This window comes from Rhipicephalus sanguineus, chromosome 6 (genome assembly GCF_013339695.2).
Source record: "Rhipicephalus sanguineus isolate Rsan-2018 chromosome 6, BIME_Rsan_1.4, whole genome shotgun sequence".
NCBI lineage: Eukaryota > Metazoa > Arthropoda > Arachnida > Ixodida > Ixodidae > Rhipicephalus > Rhipicephalus sanguineus.
In genome coordinates this window covers 16,492,186-16,516,837 of record NC_051181.1, presented here as the reverse complement: position 1 = coordinate 16,516,837, position 24,652 = coordinate 16,492,186, and the positions used below count along the sequence as shown (strand labels likewise).

The 24,652-nt window shown below is 52.9% G+C and overlaps 1 protein-coding gene across 1 annotated transcript in view; it reads right to left on the bottom strand.

Annotated features, from left to right (window-relative positions):
• Positions 1-740: 740 nt before the first annotated feature.
• LOC119395613 (activated CDC42 kinase 1) overlaps positions 741-24,652 on the bottom strand; it is a 223,811-nt gene continuing 199,899 nt past the window's right edge. The window contains exon 4 of the mRNA XM_037662596.2: positions 741-5,665. Coding sequence (XP_037518524.1) covers positions 5,411-5,665 — 255 coding nt within the window. The 3' untranslated portion in view covers positions 741-5,410. The remainder of the gene's footprint in view (positions 5,666-24,652) is intronic.

Below are 24,652 nucleotides of genomic sequence, written 5' to 3'. Positions count from 1 at the left end.
AACTCGAGGCCGTGTGCCCGGCTGCCAATAAACCGATGTTGTCCGACACACGACGCCTGCTGTCTCCTTGATCCAGGCCGTTGTCCGCCAGGAATTCGCTAACCTGGGTCTGTTTTCCACTGTATGTGCCTTGAACAATACTGATGCCTCCATAGCCTCCGTAGAGACAACGCGCCGCCACCAGTAGCCTCTTCATTCTAGGAACCCGCCTGAATGGCGAACACCAGATAAGCCGATCCGCTTCCGCTGCGGTCGTGCAGGCCACATTGTTCGTTGCTGTCGCAGCCAGTGGCCCTCTACGCCTTCAAGCCCGTATCCCGCTCACAACGGCCCCCTCCGCACAATGAATCCCTGTTATCCGAGCCGCACTGAGTCTTCAGCATTTACCGCCGCTGGGGACTACGGCCGCACCTTCGCATCGTCGCCGCCTCAAAGCCGTGCACCTCGTTCACCCACGCGTCGCCACTCGTCCTCGCCGTCATCTAACCACCACATGTCCCGGAAAACTAGGCTGCGCAGTTTCTGGAGGTGAAGCTGCACTGTCCACCTTACCCAAAAATCATGTTGCCCTTACGTATACACCGGAACACACTTGAAGTACATGTTGATGCCACTCCTGTTCAAGTTCTGATCGACACAGGCACTCACTTTTCTGTTACGAGTGCGGATTTTCGTCGTCGCATGAAGATTCTCATCGGCGACAGGAACTGTGCCGGCGATGGCGGCACAGTTCCTGTCGTAGGAATGTGTACAGCTCCACTTACCGTTGCCAGTCATCAGGTGGTCGTCCTTTTAGGGGCGAAACAACTTAAGGCCTCGACGTGTCGGCGTGCATCGTCTGCTGTCGGGACGTCTATATGCAGGAGCGCAAGAGAGGGCGCCACCGCCTCAGCGCTCACCGTGTGGCAAAAGAGAGAGAACGGCGCGCGTTTACTTCGCAAACGCATTTTCTGCGATGAACTCTGCTACCAGCTCGCAAGGAACGATAACGCGTCCACGCCCGCGAGAGACAACGCCGACGCAGCCAGCGTCTGCTAGCGAGTTTCTTGATTGAAAAAACCAACTGCTCGCGGTGCACAACCGTTCACCGGCCACCGCATATGTATAGGCACTGGATCTTGACCTGCAATGTAGTGCCGGTGGGAGGTTTCTCTTGTGCGTAGTTGAACAATAAAGATTCGCAGCGTGCACGTTAACTAAAAGCGGACTGCGGGTCTCTTTGTCTAAGCTCTTTTCTTTCTCTGATTGCCCATTAGGAGTGATTTTCTTGTGAGAAACACCGGCGCACACTGTATGCTTCGCCCCTCTACAGGTTTCACGTTAGCGGAGCTGAAACACCCTTTCCTACATGCTTCGTCCCTCCTCGAATTTTTACTATTCTTGCCATATGCCCCCACGGCGTCATACTTGTACTGGATTTTCTGGCTGCCAATACTGCGCTTGTTGATTGCTCCGTCGGTGTGCTCCGTCATGAACTGCCATAATTCGGTGACCCCCTGTACTAACCTTCGTGCCGATTACACTGAAGCGACTTAATTCATCTACCCCGAAAACTGTGACGTAGTCGCTATGTTATGCTCATCAGCTGTGCCAGACGGCGACTACTACGCTGCGCCTCTTACCGACTTGCTGCTCACGCAATGTGTTGCTGTTCCCTATACGGTTTTCAGTATCGCGGGTAATAGAACCTGGCTACCAGTTTTAAATTTCGGTTTCACAAATCAAGTGCTCGTAAGGTATTTCCGTAGCCCACCTTCGTTCGCCGCTAGATTCACAGGCCGAAGCTTTCCCCCTCGATGCCGTTCCTACGCAGCACCCACCACCGATAACAAATTGTGGCATCCGTCAAATTTTAAACATGATCGCCTCTCACCTTCCGCCTGAACACGTTGAAGCCCTCCAGCGCTTTCTCGGGTCCTGCCAGGACGTTTTTGGTTTCGGTGACCGACCTTTAGGGCAGGCGTCCGTTGTCCAGCATCGCATACACACAGGTGAGAGAGAGAGAGAGAAGGCTCTTTAATATAAAACAGAGAATTCTGCCGGCGTACCTAAAGGCGCCTACATGATGCCAAGCCTGTTCACCGCCACTCCTAGAGAGCGTCTGCGTCTGAACGGAGCGTCATCCGACAGGAAGTAAACAAGATGCTAGCGAATGACATTATAGAGCCGTCCTCCAGTCCCTGGGCGTCTTCGGTAGTCTTAGTTAAAAAGAAGGACGGATCACGGCGATTTTGTGTGGACTATCACCACCTCAACAACAGCCCAAGGAAAGACTACCGCGAATCGGTGACGCCATTGATTGTCTGCATGTGCCGCATACTTCTCTTCCATTGACCTTCGTTACGGATATTGGCAGACCGCTGTGGACCCCGTGGACCGATAGAAGACGGCCGCTGTAACACCTGATGGCCTCTACCAGCTCAAGGTCATGCCCTTCGGCATAAGTAATGGCCCAGCCACATTCGAACGAACGATGGACTCCCTGCTTCACGGATTCAAGTGGTCTACGTGTCTATGTTATTTAGACGACGTAATTGTGCGTTCGCCCAGGTTTGAAACTCACCTGGAGAGACTCAGCCATTCTTGAAGTGTTCCGTCTCGCCGCACTTCTGCTGAATTTGTCCAAGTGCCAGTTCGGCCGCCGCCGCATTACGATTTTTGGGCATGCTTCCGGCGTACAGCCTGGTCCGGAAAAAATTTCAGCCGTGAAGGACTTCCCTGTGCCGACAACCGCCAAAGATGTTCGCAGCTTTGTGGGGCACTTCCGCCGGTTTGTCAAAGACTTTGCCGAAATTGCTAAACCTCTCACTTACCTTCTAAAACAAGACGTGACCTTTAACTAGGGTCCCTCGCAAGCAAGAGCTTTCTCCAAGCTCGTCGCACTGCTCACATCTTCCCTTGTTCTGGCCCACCCTTCAGCGCCAACCGAAGTCTGCACTGACGCCAGTGGTTACGGAATAGGCGCTGTGTAGGGCCAGCGACAACGTGGACGTAATGGCGTAATAGCCTATGCCAGCAGGCTGCTGTCCACCTCGGAGCGAATTATTCAATCACGGAGCGCGAACGCCTCGCTCTGGTGTGGGCAGTTGCGAAATTTCGCTTTTATACGGCTGACCGTTTACAGTAGAGTGACTTGTTGGGCGAGTTCGTTCATTCTTATGGAAGAATTAGCGCAAATACCACGACGAGAGAAGACGGGAGGCGGACATGGTCGGAGACGGACTCGACGTGGTATTTGCGGTAATTCTACCATATGACCGTTTACAGTAATCACCGACCACAATGCCCTTTGTTTGCTCGCCTCTTTGAAAGATCCCACAGGTCGTCTCGCTTTCTGGGCACTCCGCTTGCAAGAGTATACCTACACGGTAGTGTACAGTACTGGTAGACTATACAAAGATGTTGATTGCTATCACGCTACCCTGTGGCCGACTGGGACTCTACGAGCACTGAATCCATCGATTGCATATTTTTCCTCTCCCACTTGTTTCGCCACGACGGCGAGCAGCGTCGGGATCCGCATAAAAGTCGAATAATACAACGGATGAAATCCTCCCCACACGCATGTTTGCCTTGAAAGATAACACCTTATATCAGCGTAATTCGTCACACGCCGGTCCCGATCTACTGGTGGTCGTACCAAAGCATCTGCGCTCCACAGCCCTCCGCGAGCTTCATGACGCCTCAACCGCTGGTCACCTTGGCATTTCTCGCACATATGACCGTGTGCGCTGCCGCTTCTACTGGACTGGCCTTGCACGCTCTGTGCGGCGTTATGTCAACGCCTGCGAAGTTGTCAGCGCCGCAAGAAGCCGCCAGAACTTCCTGCCGGGTATCATCAGCCTATTGACATCCCATCGCAGCCCTTCTTTCGAGTCTGTTTCGACCTTCTCGGTTCCTTTCCAACATCCGCTTCAGGAAACAAGTGGGTTGCCGTTGCTACCGATTACGCGACCCGCTACGCAATCACACGAGTCCTGCCAACCAGCTGCGCTATAGACGTCGATTATTTTTTACTTCGGGATAATATTTTAGTGCACAGTACCCCACAGCAATTGCTGACAGACCGAGGCCTTCCTTCCTTTCTCAAGTGATTGACAATATCCTGCGTTCCTGCTTGACCCAGCATAAGCTCACCACTTCGTAATACCCCCAAACGGGCTTACAGAGCGCTTAAACCAGACCTTGACGGACATGCTTTTGAAATATGACGGCCGACAGTCGTGACTGGGACCTTGCACTGTCATACGTGACGTTCGCGTACAACTCCTCCCGGCACGACACTGCTGGATACCCACCGCTTCACCTTTTCTTTGGACACCCCATTCCCCAGATCCTCATTGGATACCTTCCTTCCGACAGCTGCAGAATCAACCATGGAACAAGCACGTGACGCTATTGCCCGCGCTGACCACGCCCGTCAGCTTGCAACGATTAACAGTTTCCCAAGGATCGAGAAGCAGCTTTACGACGACAAACATTGCGACGAACGATTTCCAACGGGTGCCCCCGTTCCCCCAACGCGATGTGCAGAAAGCGGCAAGAAAAGCGGCCCGTGATGAACGCGCTGCTACGCTGCAAAAACATCTACCCCCCGTCAGCAACTACCGCGCGAGCAGACAGCGGAAGGGCAAGGTTCTCCCTGCGCAAATAGTAGAAGAAACGAGCGAGCTGGCCGACAACTTTTAAATGTGCCCGTTGCTCCTGGCGCCATCTAGCTGGTAATGAAGAAACGCTTATAAGCGCCTGCCGTCTCTGAGTCCTGCCAGCGGTGAAGGGTGTGTATATAACGCTCGCCGTTAGCTACCTGAAGGATCTGCGCTTTGTGGCGTAGTGGTTAGCGCCACGCGCTGCGCGGATAGGGGTCGCTGGTTCGATTCCGCGCTTCGGAAGCATTTTAGTGAATTATTTTGCTTTGGGACATTTATATATATAGATACTTATAAATATACGGTGCATGACGGTGGCGGCAAAAACCAGCCGAGACTGTCCATATATTTGCTATCGCAATAAAAGAGTTCCACACTGGCCGCTATGGCTACGATCCGCGCTAACACTCCCAGCTTTACATGCACCCAATGAGGTGGACGGGGGGATGACCGCTGCCGTAGCTCAATTCGTAGAGCATCGGACGTGTTAATCGAATTTTGTAGGTTCGGCCCCTGCCGGCGGCCTCTTTTCGTCCACTTGACTTTGTTTACATTTATGTCATAATTACTACAAATATCATCCCCCATATTTTCCTTGCCATTATTATCTGTTAGTTCTTATCAATATACCAAAGAAAAAGGAGCCCTTAAAGTTGGCCTTCTTTCGTTCAGCGCTACGGCGACATTTATATCATAAGCCGTTGTTGCCGTTCGATCTTTCGTACCGAACGCAGAAGATTCGGCAGACCACGTACAATTGTTCACGCGTTTCTGTCCCTGGTGTCGAGGAGGTGCGAGGCTGCCTGGTCGGCGTCCCAGTTAAACGCGCGCAGGGCTGCCTCGCACTCGCCCCTGCCCGCGATGCCCAGAGACTGAAGCCTCGCCAGCTGCATCTGCTGAAGTGCCACATGCGGGTTGCCCCGGGCCAGTGCTAGCGCCCGCCGACACTCGGACTCCGAGATACCTGGAAGCAGTGTGCGCAGAAGGGCCACAGGAGACGAGCCACTGGCCGGGCCCTGCGGAAAGAGAAAAACGCCCTTTTGGTTCTAAGAATTCATATGTACACGCCTCCAGCGAAGTTTCCTTGCCGGCAATCGCCTAAATAGTAAGCGCGCACGCACGCACACACGCACTCACATACGTACAGGCGCACGAGTCAGCTTGCGAATGAACCACGTCCAACGTGCGCTTTAAGGTGTCAAGAGTATGAAGTTGGGCATGTTGGTATTGCATAACTGATCACGTAGCGCAAAATTTGACACAGGACAAGAGAGGGGGACGAAGACGAGCGCTTACTTCCAACAAGGTTTATTTCGAGGAGCGTACACATATATACTCTCGAAATCCGAAAAACAAACAACTCGTTCAAGAAGCTCACAATTTGCCATGCGCGAAAATCTTACATTCTCAGGAAAGACAATTCTTTTTGACAAAGCCCGAGAGAGGGAGTGCTGACGCAGTTCAGCCCTAATCTACAAATCCTCTCTGCCTGGATAATTTCTTTTGTCGTGTTATTTCTGTTTTTTCCCACGATAACGGTGTCGTGTAAAAGCGGTTTGCAGCCACACGTGCTGCAGTGCAATGCCAAAAAACCATCGCGACCATTCTTGACATTACCAGCGTGTTCCCGGAGCCGGTCATTAATACAGCGGCCAGTTTGTCCTATGTACTTCTTGCCGCATGAAAGAGGTATCTGATAGATTGCATTTGCTGTACACGTGACGAACGGGATTTTTTGCTTTTTTGAGCAACCTCGTTTTGCATTTGAAACATCCTTGGTGCACAAGTACGACAGCTTTTTCGGGGCAGAAAAAACCAGCCTCACATTGGCGCGCTCCCCAACCTTTGTCAAGTTGTGGGAGACTCCATGTAGATACGGGACTACAGCAAGCCTCTGAGGCCTTACTGGCTCAACATGTGGGAGGGCTTGTTTCGAGAGTTCGAGCTTCTTGACCAAACTTTCCGCGACTGAAACCTGTATGTGAGAGGGCTACCCGGCATTCGAAAGTCCCTCTGCTTGCTCTTTAAAACTGGCTGCCATTAGATGAGGACGAGACTTTTCTAATGCATTGCGAAAGCACAAGTTTACAATACCTCTTTTAACGAGTTTTGTGTGGGCGGAATGATACGGAAGCAGAGGTTTGGCGCTCCTGGGCTGGTGATTAATGACCGGCTCCGGGAACATGCTTGTAATGTCAAGAATGGTCGCGATGGTTTTTTGGCATTGCACTGCAGCACGTGTGGCTGCAAACCGCTTTTTCACGACACCGTTATCGTGGGAAAAAACAGAAATAACACGACAAAAGAAATTATCCAGGCAGAGAGGATTTGTAGATTAGGGCTGAACTGCGTCAGCACTCCCTCTCTCGGGCTTTGTCAAAAAGAATTGTCTTTCCTGAGAATGTAAGATTTTCGCGCATGGCAAATTGTGAGCTTCTTGAACGAGTTCGTTTTTCGGATTTCGAGAGTATATATGTGTACGCTCCTCGAAATAAACCTTGTTGGAAGTAAGCGCTCGTCTTCGTCCCCCTCTCTTGTCCTGTGTCAATCTTTGCGCTACGTGATCAGTTATGCTTTAAGGGGTAATCACATGAGGGAGAAATCCGCGCGGGCCTTGAGGGATTGCGGATCACGTGACCGCGACATCAAGGATTAGTGAGTGGGCGCGTCCCCCCCCCCCCCCCCCCGCGCCTCCTCGGAGAACACGAGGGGGTGTCCTCAGTGTATTGGAAACACACCGAATGAGACGGCTGTAGCAACGGTGCGGTTTTATTATTTTTTTTTTGTTTTTTCTGAGCCTGGTGGCACACATGTCACCACCCCGTTATAAAGGGGTCGCTCATAGCATCCATCCATCCATCCATCCATCTATTGGCCTCGAGGCCCACCAGTGGAAACGCCGGCGCCACCGTCGGCGTGACGTGCTTGGCAGGATCACGTGGTCTCAGCGGCCGCGTCGGCTGCTTGCGGAGCACTGCCGCGTGCTTTGAAAACGAGTTTCAAGTCCCACATGCGCTGCGGTCTGTTCAAATTCGGAAGTTTTCTCTCATTTTCTACTCAATTGAAACCATTGTATAGAGTGGCTGCCTCCGAAGGCGACGAACATGGGGCTTTACCGCTCGGTGCCGCAGTGCCGCGCTTACGCAAAGGAGCCCAGTGTCAGTCTGCACCGGTAACCGCGGGACAAGAAACTGCGTGAAGCATGGGTTGTAAAGCTAAGAACCGGCAAGTAGCCATCGGATACGAGTCTTGTGTGCAACAAGCACTTCCGCGACGAAGACTTTCGTTACTGCGTCGGGCCTGCGATGTTCGGTGAGTAGCAGACAGCGCGCACTGAGAGGATGGCTCGCGCACGCTTCCCGCCGGCTAATGATGCTTATCTGCCACAGGATGGTAAAAGCGCTACCTTTTACCACGTGCGATGCCATCTCAGAACCCTCCCGTGCGACCTCTTGATCGTCGGCCCCGTGCTCAGCGTCCACGAAATCGGCTGCAGGTGCGCAAGTCATTGTTTAGATACGTTGAATTAAAAAACGCACAGGGTCCCTTATGCATTCGTTAAAGATGACTAGAAGGCGAAAGCCATCTTCTTCTTGTCAGTCGATGTACTGATTCTCCCGCGCCCCCCTCCAAAAGCGTTCTGCATCTACCGCGGTTTTGCACGGCCTCCGCGACCGATCACAGAGGCAATGCAAAGCGACCAAGACGTGTGAATACGTCATCATGTGACGTCACAATGACGCTACATATTTTGGCGATCTGTGACGTCATGATGACGTCATATGGTGACATCATCACGTGACGATTATTTTTTGCATCACTCGTGTTGACGCCGCCGACGCGGGGACGCCGACGGGTAATCTTCCCATTTGACTAGACATCTAGGGCTTTTGCCTTCATAAGCTACCAGGGGCGTAGCCAAGGGGGGGGGGGGGTTGGGGGGTTCAAACCCCCCCCCCCGAAATTTTTCAATTTTGCTTGCATATATATACATGCACACATACAAACGCACGCACGAACATACATAATGTATGGTTGAACCCCCCCCCGAAAAAAATTTCTGGCTACGCCCCTGTAAGCTACACAAGTTTTGCATTGCTTCATAAGCTACATAAATTATGCATTGCCTCCGTGATCGGCCCACCGATCACTGAGGCAATGCAAAGGGACCATGTCGTGTGAATGTCATAATGTGACATCACGTTATGTCACGTCATGGTGATGTCATAATGAAGTTACAAATTTAGATATGTGACGTCATGATGACGTCATATGGTGACGGCATCACGTGACTATTATTTTTTGCGTCACTCGTCTTGACGCCGCCGACGGTCAACTTTCCCGTTTGAAGAGGCATCTAAGGCTTTCGCCTTCATCAGCTACGCGACGTTTGCTGGTGGACTAGCGAGAGAGTCAAACGCTGCGGCTGTGTGCTGCATTTATGTTGACAATAACAATTTTTCAGTCGAGCTTGCGTTCCCCTGACGCAAACACAATGTGCTAAAAAGCCCAAATTTATTTGTGCCACTCTCAAACTCACGCTGGGTCTCTCCAACCCCATGTATTTTCTTGGAGCCTCATTTATTTACGTGGGAAAGATGCCACCCTGTTGGCGTTAGACACGACACTGCTGCCAAAGTTGCTGGGGTACTCGCCAAATAATTACCATCCTGTTTTGCGGCTGCTGGTTGCTGCAATAACTTCTATTTTATTCACCGCTCTTTCAAGTTCATGTGGGTCCTAGTTCACAGCCGACGTTTGCAGAACAATTCCGGCAAACGCTACTGTATTTTCTTTCTTTTCCTTAGTGTTGCGTGCTATACATGCTCGGTCTCGTAGACTGGTTCTCCTTCCACCAGCAATCTCGAAGTGGTGAAGCTTTGGTCTATGAATTTGTTGATGACAGAGAGCGCCATGTTCACTGGAATGCAAAGGGAACGATAATTAAGGAGCATTAAAAAAAAAAGACGTCGCATTTGCTCACGTGTTGTGTGAGCACCAAACGAAACGAATGCACTGAATAAAGAAACAGAAGCAGCGGCATTTGCTCGCTGAGAAGACCGATCAATACGCAGTGCGAGACAACTTGTCAAATGACATTGAAACGTACCCGAATTTAGACCGAAAAAAAAACACTGAATCGTCGGGACGGCACATCACAAAGTAGCCATGCGCACCGAAGTCGCAGTTGTAACGAAATTGTTTTTGAACTGTTCTGATAGCGTCCGCGCAACAGTAGTTGTTTGTGTACTCACAAATTCTCATATTTTGCGGCCTAAAGTTCACAGCGCAGTGCCAAAGCGCGCTCGTAGGAAAAGCGAAATCATCAGTACGAACATACATGCAGACGCTCATACATGCACAGGCACCGTCAGTCGTCGCGAACCCGCGCGATCGCTGCCTTGAGGCTTCTTTCTGTTATGCTCCGTTTGGTTATACAGGCAGTCTACTCTAACGAAATATTTCGCATAGTTTGCACTCAGCGAGTGACTACCTTTCACGCAAGAAGCCGGTTCAGGGGTCTGCAACGCGGTGACCGCGTGAAGCGGGTGCTCGGTTTTCCGCAAAGAGACAGCGACTGTAGACTGTCTTGTGCTTTCAGTTCGTCGAAAATGATTATTTTAACAGTATAGAACACAGTTCCTTTCAAAAGTACTTACAGAAATGCCGTGGAGGGCTTCCGCGAGGTGTTTTTGTAGAGCGCCGACAGCAAAACATATGGGGAGCGCGCCGGCGGTATCCTACCTAGCACGCAATCGAGGCGCGTCCGCTAGAGGGCGACTCCGTAATTCCTCGCGGCCAATACATACATCCATCCATCTATCCATACATCCATTCAAGGGCACTGTGAGAGGAAAGCGTGAAAGATAAAAGGCGCGTTCAGCCTCCGTTATGTGTTTGGCGGTAGCTCAGGGGGCTAACCACCCGCCGGCCATCGTCGCGGACCGAGAGGTCATGTTTTCGACTCGGAAGTGATCACTCCTTCGCCACCCTGCACATTCAGCTCAGAAACTTACGCCGTGAACTTCACTGGAACTTTGTCATTGCCGACGTCGCCGAGCCAATCATTGGCTCAGACTTTCTGGCCGACTACAACCTCCTTCCGGACTGCCGCAACGACCTCCTCATCGACGCGACAACGGGACATTCCACACCAGGCCAGCGAACGACCGCCCATCAGCCAAGCATCAAGGTACTCAGTGTTGACAATCATTCACCGTACCACGCCATCCTCGCCGAATTTCCCGGATTGACGCGCCCCAGCGGACCGCCACGCAAAGTGCAGCACACCACCGTGCACTACATCCGGACCACTTCAGGCCCCCTTGTTTTCTGCCGCGCCCGTCGCCTTGCCCCAGACCGCATGCGCATAGCCAAAGCAGAGTTAGAGGCCACGCTCCGCGAAGGAATCGCCCGCCGCTCTGACAGTCCATGGACCTCGCCACTCCACCTTGTTCCGAAGAAGACCGAAGGCTGGCGGCCCTGTGCGGACTACCGTGCCCTCAACGCGCGCACCATACCGGACAGGTACCCGTCCACCACCTACAGGACTTCGCCCATCGCATTCATGGCTGCCACGTGTTCTCCGTGCTAGACTTGGTGAAGGCCTACACACAGATACCAGTCCATCCGGATGACGTCCCGAAAACGGCAATCATCACTCCCTTTGGCTTGTTCGAACTTCCCTTCAAGGGCTTCGGCCTGAGGAACGCTGGACAAACTTTTCAGCGCTTCATCGACGAAGTCGTCCGCGGCCTCGACTTATGCTTCGTTTACCTTGACGAAATACTGGTATTTTCCCGCGACGCTGAAGAGCACCACAGGCACCTTCGTCTGCTGTTCCAACACCTCGATGACCACGGGCCACTCGGCAATACCTAAAAAAGCGCTCTAGGTGCTTCCGTCGTCCTCTTCCTCGGCCACGAAGTTTCATCTGACGGAACTTGGCCCTTGCCCCAACGCATCTCGGACCTTCAAAATTACCCTCAACCCACCACCGCTAAAGACCTTCGCCGTTTCCTCGGCATGCTGAACTTCTACAAGCATTTCTTGCCACACGCAGCCAACTACCAGGCTCCCCTCCATGATGCTTTGGCTGACCTACGAGGAAACCAATCCGTCACGTGGAAACCGACGTAAGCGAAAACTTTCGAAGATTGCAAAGCCGCCCTCTGCACCGCCACGCTACTCACCCATCCCGTGCCAGACGCTCCCTTGGGACTCTTCACGGACGCATCTAGCTTAGCCATCGGCGCCGCCCTCATGCAACGCGTGGACAACATCTGGCATCTCTTGGCGTTCTTCTACAAGAAACTGGAAGCTCGGAAAACAGCCCCTTCAACCATCAGTTCCACTGACTAAACCACGAGCACCGCCCCGGCAAGTCTGCCAGCCAACTACAGAGAACTTCTCGCGATATACGAAGCAGTACAACACTTTCGCCATATTCTCGAAGCACAGAACTGCACCATCTATACCGACCACAAGCCTCTTACCTACGCCTTCTCTCAACGTCGCGACAAACTCCCGCCTGTACAGGAGAACGAACTCTCGTTCATTGCACAGTTCACCACCGACATCCAACATGTCAGCGGGAAAGACAACGTGGTCGCCGACGCGCTTTCACGTATAGCAGCCATCAGCTCTGCGCAGATAACAGCGGACGTCCTCGCCGAGGCTCAGGCTACGGACGCCGAACTGCAGGAACTTCTCAAGGGCAGGTCCTTACTACAGCTGCAACAAGTCCCCATTCCAGGGTCGACAACCACACTCTGTTGCGACATGTCGATAGGACGAAGCAGGCCCTATGTGCCCCTGTCCCATCGCCGTGGCCTTTTCAACCAGCTCCACAACCTCAGCCATCCAGGCATACGCGCCTCTGCACGCCTCGTGGCTGAACGCTATGTCTGGCCCTCCATGCAGCGGGATTGTCGCACCTGGGCGCGCTCCTGCATTCAATGCCAACGCGCTAAAGTCACCAGGCACGTCACGTCACCACTCGGAACGTTCCCTCAGCCCTCTGGTCTGTTTGAGCACGTCCACGTTGACATCATAGAACCCTTTCACCAGGCTGGACCCTATCGCTACTGCCTCACCACTATCGATCGGTACACTCGATGGCCCGAGGCATGGCCCCTCGAGGGAATCACCGCGGAAGACGTCGCCTCGGCCTTCTTCACCGGCTGGATTGCTCGATTTGGCGTCCCCCGCCGCTTAACCACCGACCAAGGACGACAGCTCGAGCCGCACCTTTTCAGGCTTCTCGGGCTGACCATCAGTTTTGTACGCTTGAGGACCACCAGTTACCACCCCTGCGCCAACAGAATGATCGAGCGTTTCCACCGACTATTCAAAGCAGCCATTATGTGCCACCCGGACTCAACCTGGCTGGAGGCCATCCCAGCCGTCATCCTCGGTCTTCGCGCCACCTTGAAGCCGGACATCCACGCTACACCAGAAGAGCTCGTCTACGGGGAACCACTCCGTCTCCCAGGTGAATTTCTCGCTGCACTGCCATCCAGCACTACGACGTCAGATCCCACCGACTTCCTCGCCCGGCTCCGACGCACCATCGCGGCCTTACGCCCGTCACCTGCACACCTGCAGCCCACCACTGCAAGCCTACACCTTTCGCGTTCAAGGAGCTAGCATCGTGCACGCACGCTTTCCTCTGCGACGACACCGTCCGCAGGCCTTTCCAGCCACCCTACAGCGGACCCTACCTGGTGGCCCATCGCGACAACAAAAAGTTCACTCTGCGTCTGAACGAGAACGACGTCCACGTCTCGATTGACCGGCTCAAGCCCGCATACATCCCTTCGAACGATCCGGGCAGCGCCACTCCACCCACAGGCATCTATCCACAGCCGCCGACGTCGCAGCCCGCTCCGGTCACGAGACGCTCTGGACGTCTGGTACGCCTCCCAGATTTCTACAGACCCTGAGGGCTCTGCACTCCGCGGGGGAGGGGGGGGGCGATGTGGCGACACACTGCGCACAAACCGGCGCTGCCTCCGCCTCGTCACTAGCTAGCCCGGCGTGACACGGCTGCATGCTACACCACGCCTGCGATAAGGGACAGCGCCACCGCAGCGTCAACGCAGGCTTACGTCACCGACGGTGGCTATAAAACCAAGCTGCCAAGCTCGGAAGTGATCATTCGTTCGCCACCCGACTGAGCGCAGCGTCGGTATGCTCCCCCGCTGCTGCTACTGCACTAATAAACAGTCGTTACGTTTTATGTTGGGATGCGTCTGTAGCGAGTAGAGAGAGAGACGTCAAGGCGGCCGACGTGCTGGCAGAGGTGCCTGCAGATGGAGTTGAGGGCGGGTGCACATGGGCCGGTGCGGGCGATGTGCGCGAAACAATGTGAAATGGCACAGTGAAGCCACGACGAGCAACCATCGACGAGTAGCTGCTGCGATGCGTCTTTCCTGTGCGGGCACAGCGCTGACGCGGATGTCGGAACGTGGACATTGTGACCTGAGCGGTGTCCAACTGGTCGACTTGGCCGCTTACGTGGGTAGTGGGGGGGTACTGATGAAGGCGGCCGCGAGAGGCGCGGCGCGTAAGTGGTAAAATGGTGATGATGATCGTGAGCGGTGATCGTGATCGGCGGCGTGAGTGACAGAACCGCGAGAATCGCATCGAGCCGCATAAACCACCCTCGGGAGTAGGCCGGGTCAAACGGCGGAACTGGAGGGCAGAGTCGTGGAAGCATGGCAGGGGGCCGCTCGGCGAAGGGCGTGTTCTCCGGGTCACCAATTGTAGCGAGTAGAGAGAGAGACGTCAAGGCGGCCGACGTGGCCGTGCCGTTCTCGCTACTTTATTAGAAGGCCCTAGTACCAGCAGAGCGGCAGCGGCTGCCGGCTTGTTCGTTGGACATCGCTGGCGATGCCTCCGCAATGGGGGGTCGTACATCGGGAGTCACGATGTCCGTGTCTATGGCAGGCTCCAGGGCGTGCGGCGAGGTAGCCGTCGTGGAGCCTGACGTGTCAGAAGTGTCGTGGGCCGTGGAGGTCGGGGAAGACGTGCAGATGGCCGGCAAGTCTGAAGGACCGTGGGCCGAGGCTGTCGAAAAAACAGACCTCTCAGTAGAGTGGCCGATGGCAGCAGGAACCTCGTGTACCTCGTCGGGCCGGTAGTCGGGCGCGGGAACCGATGCGCAGGTGGCCGGACGTGAGGTCGGAGGAGTCGTAGCCGGGGAAGTCAAGTCTTGGTCAAGGGAAGGCTGCGGGCCTGTTGGTCCCGCTCCCTGCGAGGGAGGAGAAACCTGGAACTCGCGGCTCCCCGGAAGCGGGCGGTACGTTTGTCCGTAGCAGGCGAGCACCGCAGCGCAGAGGTCATCGTAGGGCCGCGGGCTGGAGGACGACTCGGCGGCTAGATGACACAGCTCAACCGGGAGGGCGTTCAGCAGGACAGCGTGCATCCTCGGCTGCGTCTTGATGCCATTCACCGCGAGAATCGCATCGAGCCGCATAAACCACCCTCGGGAGTAGGCCGGGTCAAACGGCGGAACTGGAGGGCAGAGTCGTGGAAGCATGGCAGGGGGCCGCTCGGCGAAGGGCGTGTTCTCCGGGTCACCAATTGTAGCGAGTAGAGAGAGAGACGTCAAGGCGGCCGACGTGGCCGTGCCGTTCTCGCTACTTTATTAGAAGGCCCTAGTACCAGCAGAGCGGCAGCGGCTGCCGGCGTCCAGCCTCCAGGAGCGTGAGCACGTTCTCCTCCTCGCGCCTCGAGCTCTGAGCATTAGCTGCGCGAGAGGCGCGGCGCGTAAGTGGTAAAATGGTGATGATGATCGTGAGCGGTGATGAAGATGCCGCTACACGTCCTTCTATCGACACGGCATCCCACAAATCCATGCTAAACCGCCCGAAAATGGGCGAGTCCCCCCGCAAGCAGGCTTTAAGCTGGGCTTGTTGGGAAACTTGATTTTTGGGGTGAACTGCACAAGGGCAGATGATGAAACATCGCGCTACGTGCTGCTCTGCCTCAGAAACACGGGCGAGATGTATGTGCAAGCGATTACTGCACACAATTGTACAGAATTACTCTACGCGTATACGCACCAGTGGAATTTCTCTTGCGCGGTCTGTTTATGCGTTTGGAATAAAAAGGAAAACTCAAGGAGCGCGGACCAGTGGAATTTGTGGTGCCTCTCGACGAGCTTGAAATAAAAAGGAAAAGCTTGAGCGCACGCTTTCGCGAAGTTCAAGAATGTTAGCCATCATATGGAGGATGACTAGAAATTATTTTTCTTTGTTTTGGTAAGGACTGCGCACAATAATTAATGCAAAGACATTGAAGTGCTCACAAAAATAAACTAATCGAGTTCGTAATGATAAACTATACAATCGCCATTTGCGAATTTTTTAGTAAACTTTATTTGGGCATAACACATACAGGGTTTTCCCGCGAGGTACGGCAAAAGGAGGACTTAAACCCCCTGACTAGGCCTTGCCTTGCCTCGCTGGGGCAGCAGAGACAGCGGATTCGAAAGTTAATTCTCACACATCGTCGCTGCCATTCATTACTTTCAAGAACGAGCACACTGCATTTATGTGCTGAACCTAAAATAAGCACCCGTTCTGTCACGCGGCCGCCTCACGGGCTCGCAGGTAGGATTCCCGGAGAGCACCAGTGACTGCAGAACACGCAATTGCGATCACTGTTTTAAATATTGCGCGGTATGCGCAGTACCATAACAGTTTTTCACGTCAGCTGGTGTTCCATGCAGTGTGGTCGTTCTTGAAAGTAATGAATGGCAGCGACGATGTGTGAGAAATTGCCTAAGCTTTAACGCTGTATACGTAAGGGCCAATCGATCTGCAATGATCAAAAGAAGACACGCAAAATAAATGACGATATGAATTTGCGAACAGCTGGCGCTTGTTCTGCCTATTAATTTCCGTGATTACCATCTTCTCAAGGCTGATGTGGCACTGCACGGCAAAAGAATGGTGTGTACCGACTTGTAGAATGGCTCAGCTATCTTTGCAACATGGAAACGCAATCATCGCCAGTGCGCGCTCCGCAGAAAACGCCCGCGCGGCAGCGCGCAGTCGGGCAAGCCGACGACCTTCCACGTTTTCATCAGCCCACCAAGAGAGCATCCGGCGCTGGCGTCGCGCGTGCAAACTTTAGGTCCACCAGACCCACCCACGGCAGATTCACGAGCCAAGCTGCAGCGTGGCCGGGACCGACCATTGCGATGCAGCCAAAGCCACCCACAAGAAAAACTGTCGGCAGCTCCGCGCGCTTGCAGAGTTGGCCGAGTGTGATGACGAAGAATGACACTCGAGCGCAGGCAGCTAGCGGCAAAAGGAGGAAGACGAAGGGCAGATAATGGAAGAGCTGGCACAGGAACGGGTGCTGTCTCTGTGTCTCTTCATTACAACACAAAGAAAGAACAATAATAAAGAAAGCAAAAAGTAGAGTCCTCAGGTTCGCTAAGGCGTACAAAACGGTTTAAAGCGCACGGAATGGGCGACTTCCGGTTGTGTGAGGTGCCGCTGATAGTTCGTAACGCCGTCCGGGATGACCATGAGGATCACCTCATAGTCCAGAGCGCCGAGACGCCAAAGCACCCTTGTATGGGCCGAAGTATCGCCGAAGAAGCATTAGATGCGAAGCAGCTGATGAACGAGGCCTGTCCCCCCGGCGTCCCGTCGGCGTACGCAGCGCCCCACGTGCCACTAGATGTATGGAAGAAAGAACAGAACGAAGTGTTGGCACAGAGAAGAAGAAAGAAGAGAACGAAGTGTTGGCACGAGAGGAGAGCTCGCGCATGGTGTGCAGAAAAGAGTGTTTGCCTGTCATATAGGCTTCCCAAGCAACGCTTACTGGCGCTGCTGCTCTTGACAGGCAGCGCCATCTCTGGCATAAAAATACAAACTGGGTGCAAGCAACGCGCGTTTTCCCTTCTCTCCAACGCGCTGCCACTCGCTTCCGTGCACGTGCAGAGCTCTCGCGGTGCACTTGCGGCGCCTCACAATGCACCGCTTGCAGTGCGGCTTCAAAAGGATCTTCAAGCTTGACTGGCACTTCCGAAAAGCGAACTTGATAAAAGGAGAAAGGCTCGTCAATCACGTTAACGGTGAAGAGCAGACGATCGACGACAACGACGCCCGACTCAAAGCGAAATGCATTTCCCAAGTCGCGATTACACCGTGTAGGACGTATACCTCGAGGTAAGTCTGATCCTGTCATGTTAAAGATGAATAATGGTCCACATGCACTCCGAAATGAAGCCGTACACGCAATCGATGTTCTGCGGTGTGGCCTACGAATCATATTGCTACGGTAGGAGCCGGGTCAGGGTGTGAGCCACGAGAAGAAGAAGAGGAGGTTCGGCTGGTTCTACCTATGGACGCCATCACCACCTATCATTGTCTGACTTCATCTGTAAATAAACACAGTTAACCTCAATCGAACTGTAACAGTTTTGTGGTGGAGGTGCGGGGTATCGAATCAAGCAACACGGTTCTGCAACCGCCTGATCTGCGCCGAAGCCGCCGCATTGCTAGACTGCCCCCGTTACCACTGGAGGTCGACAGTCTCGCGGTGAAGACGGAACCCGGAACTACGCAGCTGCAGCCACGGCACCAGTTCCAGCAGCATCTTTGCTGCCTGCTTCCGTCGCAGCTGGCCCTTGGCAGCGTCAGCATCTAATAGAGCCTCGTACCTTCGGAGGCAAATCTGGCGAGGACGTGGACGAGTGGCTCACACACTACAAACGGGTGAGCAATAACTACCGTTGGGACGCGGCAACTCAGCTGACTAACGTGGTGTTTTTCTTGATGGACACGGCACTAACATGGTATGAGAACCATGAGGACATCCTCACGACGTGGGATCGCTTCGTGTCCGAAGTAAAAGAGTGTTTTCGGGACTCCGTGGCAAAGAGGAAGCAAGCTGAACAAACGCTGCTGCAAAGAGCCCAGGTACCAGGCGAAACAGGTACGATGTACATTGAAGCTTTGCAAGACCGTCAACCCTTGCATGTCTGAAGAGGACAAAGTCGGCCACCTGTTAAAAGGAATCGCAGAGGACGTTTATCAATTCCTCATCGGTAAAGACAGCATTGCTACAGTAGCTGACGTCATACGGCACTGTCGTACATTTGAGACACTGAAGATGCGGCGTATCGCTCCGAAATTTGGCCGACTACCGAATGTGACCACAGTAGCGAGTGCTGACGACTACGCACCTTTTGATCTTGCGTCTACAATACGCGAGATCGTACGTGAAGAATTTAGTCGACACGCTCGCGCGACGCCTTGTGAAGCTGCACCTGGGTCGGTTCCCGCTCAACATCATGTTTCCATTGCTGCAGCGGGCGTCGAGGAGCACAACTACGGTTCTGGCGCACCACCGAGGCCGCAGCGCAATCACTACCAGGACTCAAGGTACGAGCGCCGCTTCAGTTACCCTCGTCAGCCGGCCGCCAGCTATCAGGGCTCGAGCGAATATACACTTGTGCCACCGCTTCGGCGCGATGCTTTCCAGCAGTATAATGTATATCGCCAACCTCCTGTGTGCTATAGTTGTGGTGCTTCCGGACACAGCTCGATTCTGTCGTCGGCGGAGTGAAGTGATATCGCGATACGAGCCACCGTCAGCATTTCCTCGTGGCGGCAACGCTTACAAAGATCCCTGGTCCGACTATCCCAGGAGCACCCCGCGACAGGAGAACCGGCGTGGTCCCGCTTTTGATCGCAGCTTGACACCTCCATCTGCCTGACCGCGTCGCTCGCCTTCACCTCGACGACGGCTGTCGCCACCGCAGGGAAACTAGCCGGCGCGACCGATGGAGGTGAGGTCGCACAAAAGGACGACTCATATGACTCCAACAGTTTCCATGTTTAAGATAGATGGACTAAGTGCAACAGCTTTAGTGGACACCGGTGCGACGATTTCAGTCATGAGTGTTTCGTTCAAAGATCGCATTGGTCGCAAAGTTACGTTTCCCTGCCAGGATACTAGCAGATTTCGTGGCGTCGGCGGTGACGTACTTCAACCTGTAGGAGTCTGTACCGTTAACGTGCTGTTGGCAGGAACGGTGTTCCCAAGTGAGTTTTTGGTTCTGCAGCGGTGTACGCACGATGTTATTCTCGGCATTGACTTCCTCCAAGAGTGTGGTGCTTTCGTCGACTGTAGTACCGGTGAGCTTTCTGTTAGTGGTGACATTGTTCCTGATCTCTTTGACGAGCCGACGCCTGCAGAAGACACACAGACTGTTTCCGACGAGCTCCGATGAGCAACAAACGCTGGTTCAGCTAATAGAACGACATGCGTCCGTGTCTGACTTTGGCGAAAAGGAGGAGCGACTGTCCTTACTGTGTTCGCGAGCCAAACACAGGATTGATACAGGCTCTGCTCATCCGGTTCGGGAAAAACCTTACCGGGTATCGTCATCGGAACGGAAAGTCATTGCTGACCAAATTCAGGATATGCCGCACAAAAGCGTTATTGAAGAGTCGTGCAGCCCGTGGGCAGCGCCTGTCATTTTGGTTAAGAAGAAGGACGGCTCTTGGAGGTTCTGCGTCGATTATAGACGATTGAACGCCCTGACTAAAAAGGATGTGTATCCGCTGCCTCGGATCAACGACGTCATTGACTGCCTGCACTCAGCTTCTTACTTTTCGTCACTTGACCTAAGATCAGGGTATTGGCAGATCCCTATGCACCCTGCTGACAAGGAAAAGACCGCATTTGTGACGCCTCATGGACTGTATCAATTTAATGTTATGCCGTTTGGGCTGTGCAATGCTCCCGCAACTTTTGAAAGATTTATGAATTCGATTCTTCGCGGTCTAAAATGGGAAGTGTGTTTGTGCCATTTGGACGACGTAATTATTTTTGGACGCACATTCGACGAGCATAACGCCCGCTTAAGCCTCATTCTGGACTGTATCAAAAAGGTTGGCTTGGTTTTGAACTCGAAGAAGTGCCGCTTTGGTGAACGACAGGCATTGGTCCTCATGACCACCAAGATGATGTCAGGCCTGACCCTCGAAAAATTGAAGCAGTCAGCACCTTTAAGCCACCCAAGTCTGTAAAGTAACTCCGCAGCTTTCTAGGGCTATGTTCTTACTTTCGACGCTTTGTGCCGAAATTTGCGGACATCGTGTATCCAGTGAACAGCCTCTTGCGAAAAGACAGCCCATTCGAATGGACATCTGAATGTGATGCTGCATTGTGTCAACTAAAATTTCTGCTGACGTCAGAACCTCTCCTTCGTCACTTTTATCCATCTGCGCCCACTGAAGTGCACTGTGACGGTATTGGCATCGGAGGCGTGCTCGTCCAGCGCCATAATGATGAAGAGCATGTGGTCGCCTATACGAGTCGTTCTCTGAGCAAGGCAGAAAGGAATTATACTGTGACAGAGCAAGAATGCTTGGCAGCTGTTTTTTCTGTTCAGAAGTTTCGTTGTTACCTGTATGGGCGTCCGTTCACGATTGTAACCGACCATCATTCCCTGTGTTGGCTCGTTACCCTCCGAGACCCTTCTGGACGCCTTGCGCGCTGGGCTTTGCGGCTCCAGGAATTTGACTTTAATGTTTCATACATAAGTGGCAGGCGTCATTCCGATGCGGATTGCCTTTCTGGTCTTCCTTTGTCAACAACGGAAAATAATGCGGACACCTCCGACATCTGCGTTGCTGCTCTCTCTCACACGTTCCTGACGCCACTATCTTCCAGCAGGAACAGCCCAGTGATGTATGTTTGGACCCGTTGTTCGCCGACGTCGCAGTCCTAAGGGCAGTGGTCGATTTTGCCTTCGAGATGGACTGCTATACAAGATAAATTACTCGGGTCATGGTGCGCGGTATTTATTAGTTGTTCCCGACAGTCTGAGACGCGACGTTCTCCGTGTCATGCATGATGATCCGACGTCAGGCCATCTTGGATTCATTCGCACCTTACACCGAATGCAGGAGCGGTTTCACTGGCCTAAAATGCGAACATGTACGAAGCAATACGTCTCGAGCTGCGACAAGTGCCAGCGTCGCAAGCGGCCCACAAGCGCTCCACACGGACTTCTTCATCCTGTAGCACCGCCCACTACGCCTTTCGAGCAAGCCGGTATTGACCTGCTACGACCGTTTCCGCAATCTTCGAACAACAACTGCTGGGTCATAGTGTGTGTCGATCACCTCACCCGATATGCGGAAACCGCTGCGATACCATCCTCTATAGCCGCGTCCGTAGCTTCCTTCCTGTTGCGCTCCGTTGTTCTTCGCCATGGACCGCCTCGTGTAATTATTAGTGACCGTGGTCGCCAATTCGTCGCCGACACTGTGGAAGAATTGCTTCGCCTTTGCACTTCGCAGTTCCACCACTCAACGCCATATCATCCCCAGACAAACGGGCTTGTCGAACGTACAAACCGCACCCTAACTAATATGCTGGCTATGTACGTATAAGTGAAACACAAGAACTGGGATGATGTCTTGCCATTTATAACCAATGCTTATAATACAGCGAAGCACGAAACCACAGACTTCACTCCTTTCTACCTGCTCTACGCTCGATCTCCGCGCAGTTGCCTCGACACAATACTCCCATTGGCACTTTATACGGACGACTCAGTTGCCCAAACATTGTGCCGTGCTGAAGAAGCCCGCCAAATTGCTCGCCTGCGCACACTGGCATCGCAAGACCGATCCAAGCAGCGGTATGATCGACGCCGCGACGATGTTTCATTCGAAAAAAGTGACTTTGTGTGGTTGTGGACCCCCCAACGCAAACGTGGTTTATGCCAGAAATTTTTATCCCAGTATGCTGGCCCATTCGTCGTAGTAGATCGCTTGAGTGACTTGACCTACGTGGTGGCACGTCTGACGTCAGCTGGTCGTCGGTCTAGTCGGACCCAGTTGGCGCATGTTGCTCGCCTCAAGAAGCTCCATCCCGCAATTCGCCAGTGATTCTGACTCGCCCAGCGGGCTTCGTCTGTGAACCGGGGAGTGCTACGGTATAAGCCCGGTCAGGGTATGAGCCACGAGAAGAAGAGGAGGAGGTTCGGCTGGTTCTACCTATACACCAGAGCACGCCTGTCTCGCACCCAGGCTGCTGGCGAGCCGAGTGGATACTCTCGCACCCAGACGCCGGGCTGACCGGGGCTGCCAAGGCGCGCGCGGGCTGCACCAAGTAAACAGGGCAAGCTGCAGTTCTGAGGCTTTAAAGTGCGAAAAAGTACCCGTTCACGCCGCTTCAGCGTATAAGAGCTCGTCCGGGCACTACTGCGTCGTCTTTGGATGCCAAAAGAAGCTGCGCAACAAGAGGATATTAGCGTTTTCTGCGACGATTACGACGCACCACGGAAATAGTGCCGGTGCTGTGTTTTCAGCTTCGCCGCGAGTGGATAACTGTGATTCAAGCAAAAAAACTAGGAGCCGAGTGAAAATGCGCGAGTAAGTACACTAACAGCGTGTATTCTGCAGCGTGATGCCCACCTATTTCATTTTGCGAACCTAATTTGCGTGACACGCAGCTGGGTTGAAGGCAGGCGTGAGCTTTGTGTGGGGGTGCACTTCATACAAGGTATATGTAAACTGGTAGCGTAACTTCCGTAGAAGCCCACGTGTCAAGCCGGTGGCTAGTTGTTGCAACAGTCGCCATCTATGTGAGGAGGGGACAAACAGAATAAAAAAAAGAAAAGGATGACGTCACAACCGGAAGCGGAAATGACGTCACGTTTTAACGCGATGGGCGCGAAATTATGAAATTTTTTGACAGGGCGCCGCTTCTTACTTTTTTTTTTATAGCTGCACGTTCTTTTTCTTATCACTATGACGGCTCCATAATGGAAGCCTGCAAGGTAGCGGGAAGACGAAAAAGACAGATTTGATAAATAAGGTGTATTTTATTGGCGAAGTATTGCAGTTGAACAGGATATTACCCCAAAATATATAACAGAAATCAGAAGTAGCATAACAATTCAACCTGCACACAAACCTTGCACACGTGTTGCTCTTGCATCCGTAGACAGCGCAGCGTTTCTTCGCGTAGCGTGGCGGACTCATCGTCCCGAAGGGCGACAGCACGCCGAAGGGCGACAGCACGCCGGCCGTGCGCTGGCAAAACACAGTCACTGAAACGGTTCCCGATGGCTGCGACGGGCTATATTACCTTCTGCCAAGTACCACGACTTGAAAACAACGCTTATGCGAGGAAATCACCTACGGACGACAGGCACAAACCTACTCCGCAAAAACCAGCGACGCCATTTGCATCTGAAAATGCGCAAAACCGTTGGCCCATGTTACCAGACTGCCTGCATGTGCCCGCTGTTTCTGAAAATAAGCGAAAAAAATTGGCCACTCAACCACATACCCAAGACTAAAGTTTGATTAAAGTAATCTACTAATTTAATTCGTGACAAATAAAATTAAAACTAATGAAAACAAAAGTTTAATTAATTTTTTGTTTTCATTATTTGTCCCCCCCTCACCTATTAGCGCTTTAATCGTCACGCGGGTGTTGATGTTTGTCGCAATAGGTTTCCGACCACTTTTCGTTCCGACTTTCGCGACCTATTTAGATTGACCTTGCTTCATACCTTTGAGCGTTTTCTTTGACGAAAATCTAGTGCAAGGTAGTGCTTTCAAGCACAAGCAATCAGCATGCTTTGCCACTTTCAACGTAGTATTAAGCTTTAGTGTTTTTGATGGCATCCACGCCTTCGAGATTTCGTCTTCAAAAGGTAATAAATGGCACGGTGCTCCTCAACAGCTGGCCTGAATTTCGTGCTTTCATTTCAGTGTTTGATGTCCCCAAACTTATTTGGACACGAGGCATCCATCTGCACAAAATACATATATTGGCACGCAAGCAAACAGTACTCGCGCCAGTGTCCTTTACGTCGCAGGCGTAGCTAACCGGCTTAACTAAGAGTAGCACAGTTTCGCTTGTAAAGCACCATCGTTACAAGAATAAAATAGCGCAGGTAGCTTCCAAAAGGGATCGCTGAACGACACTTCAGGTTATACTCTCTG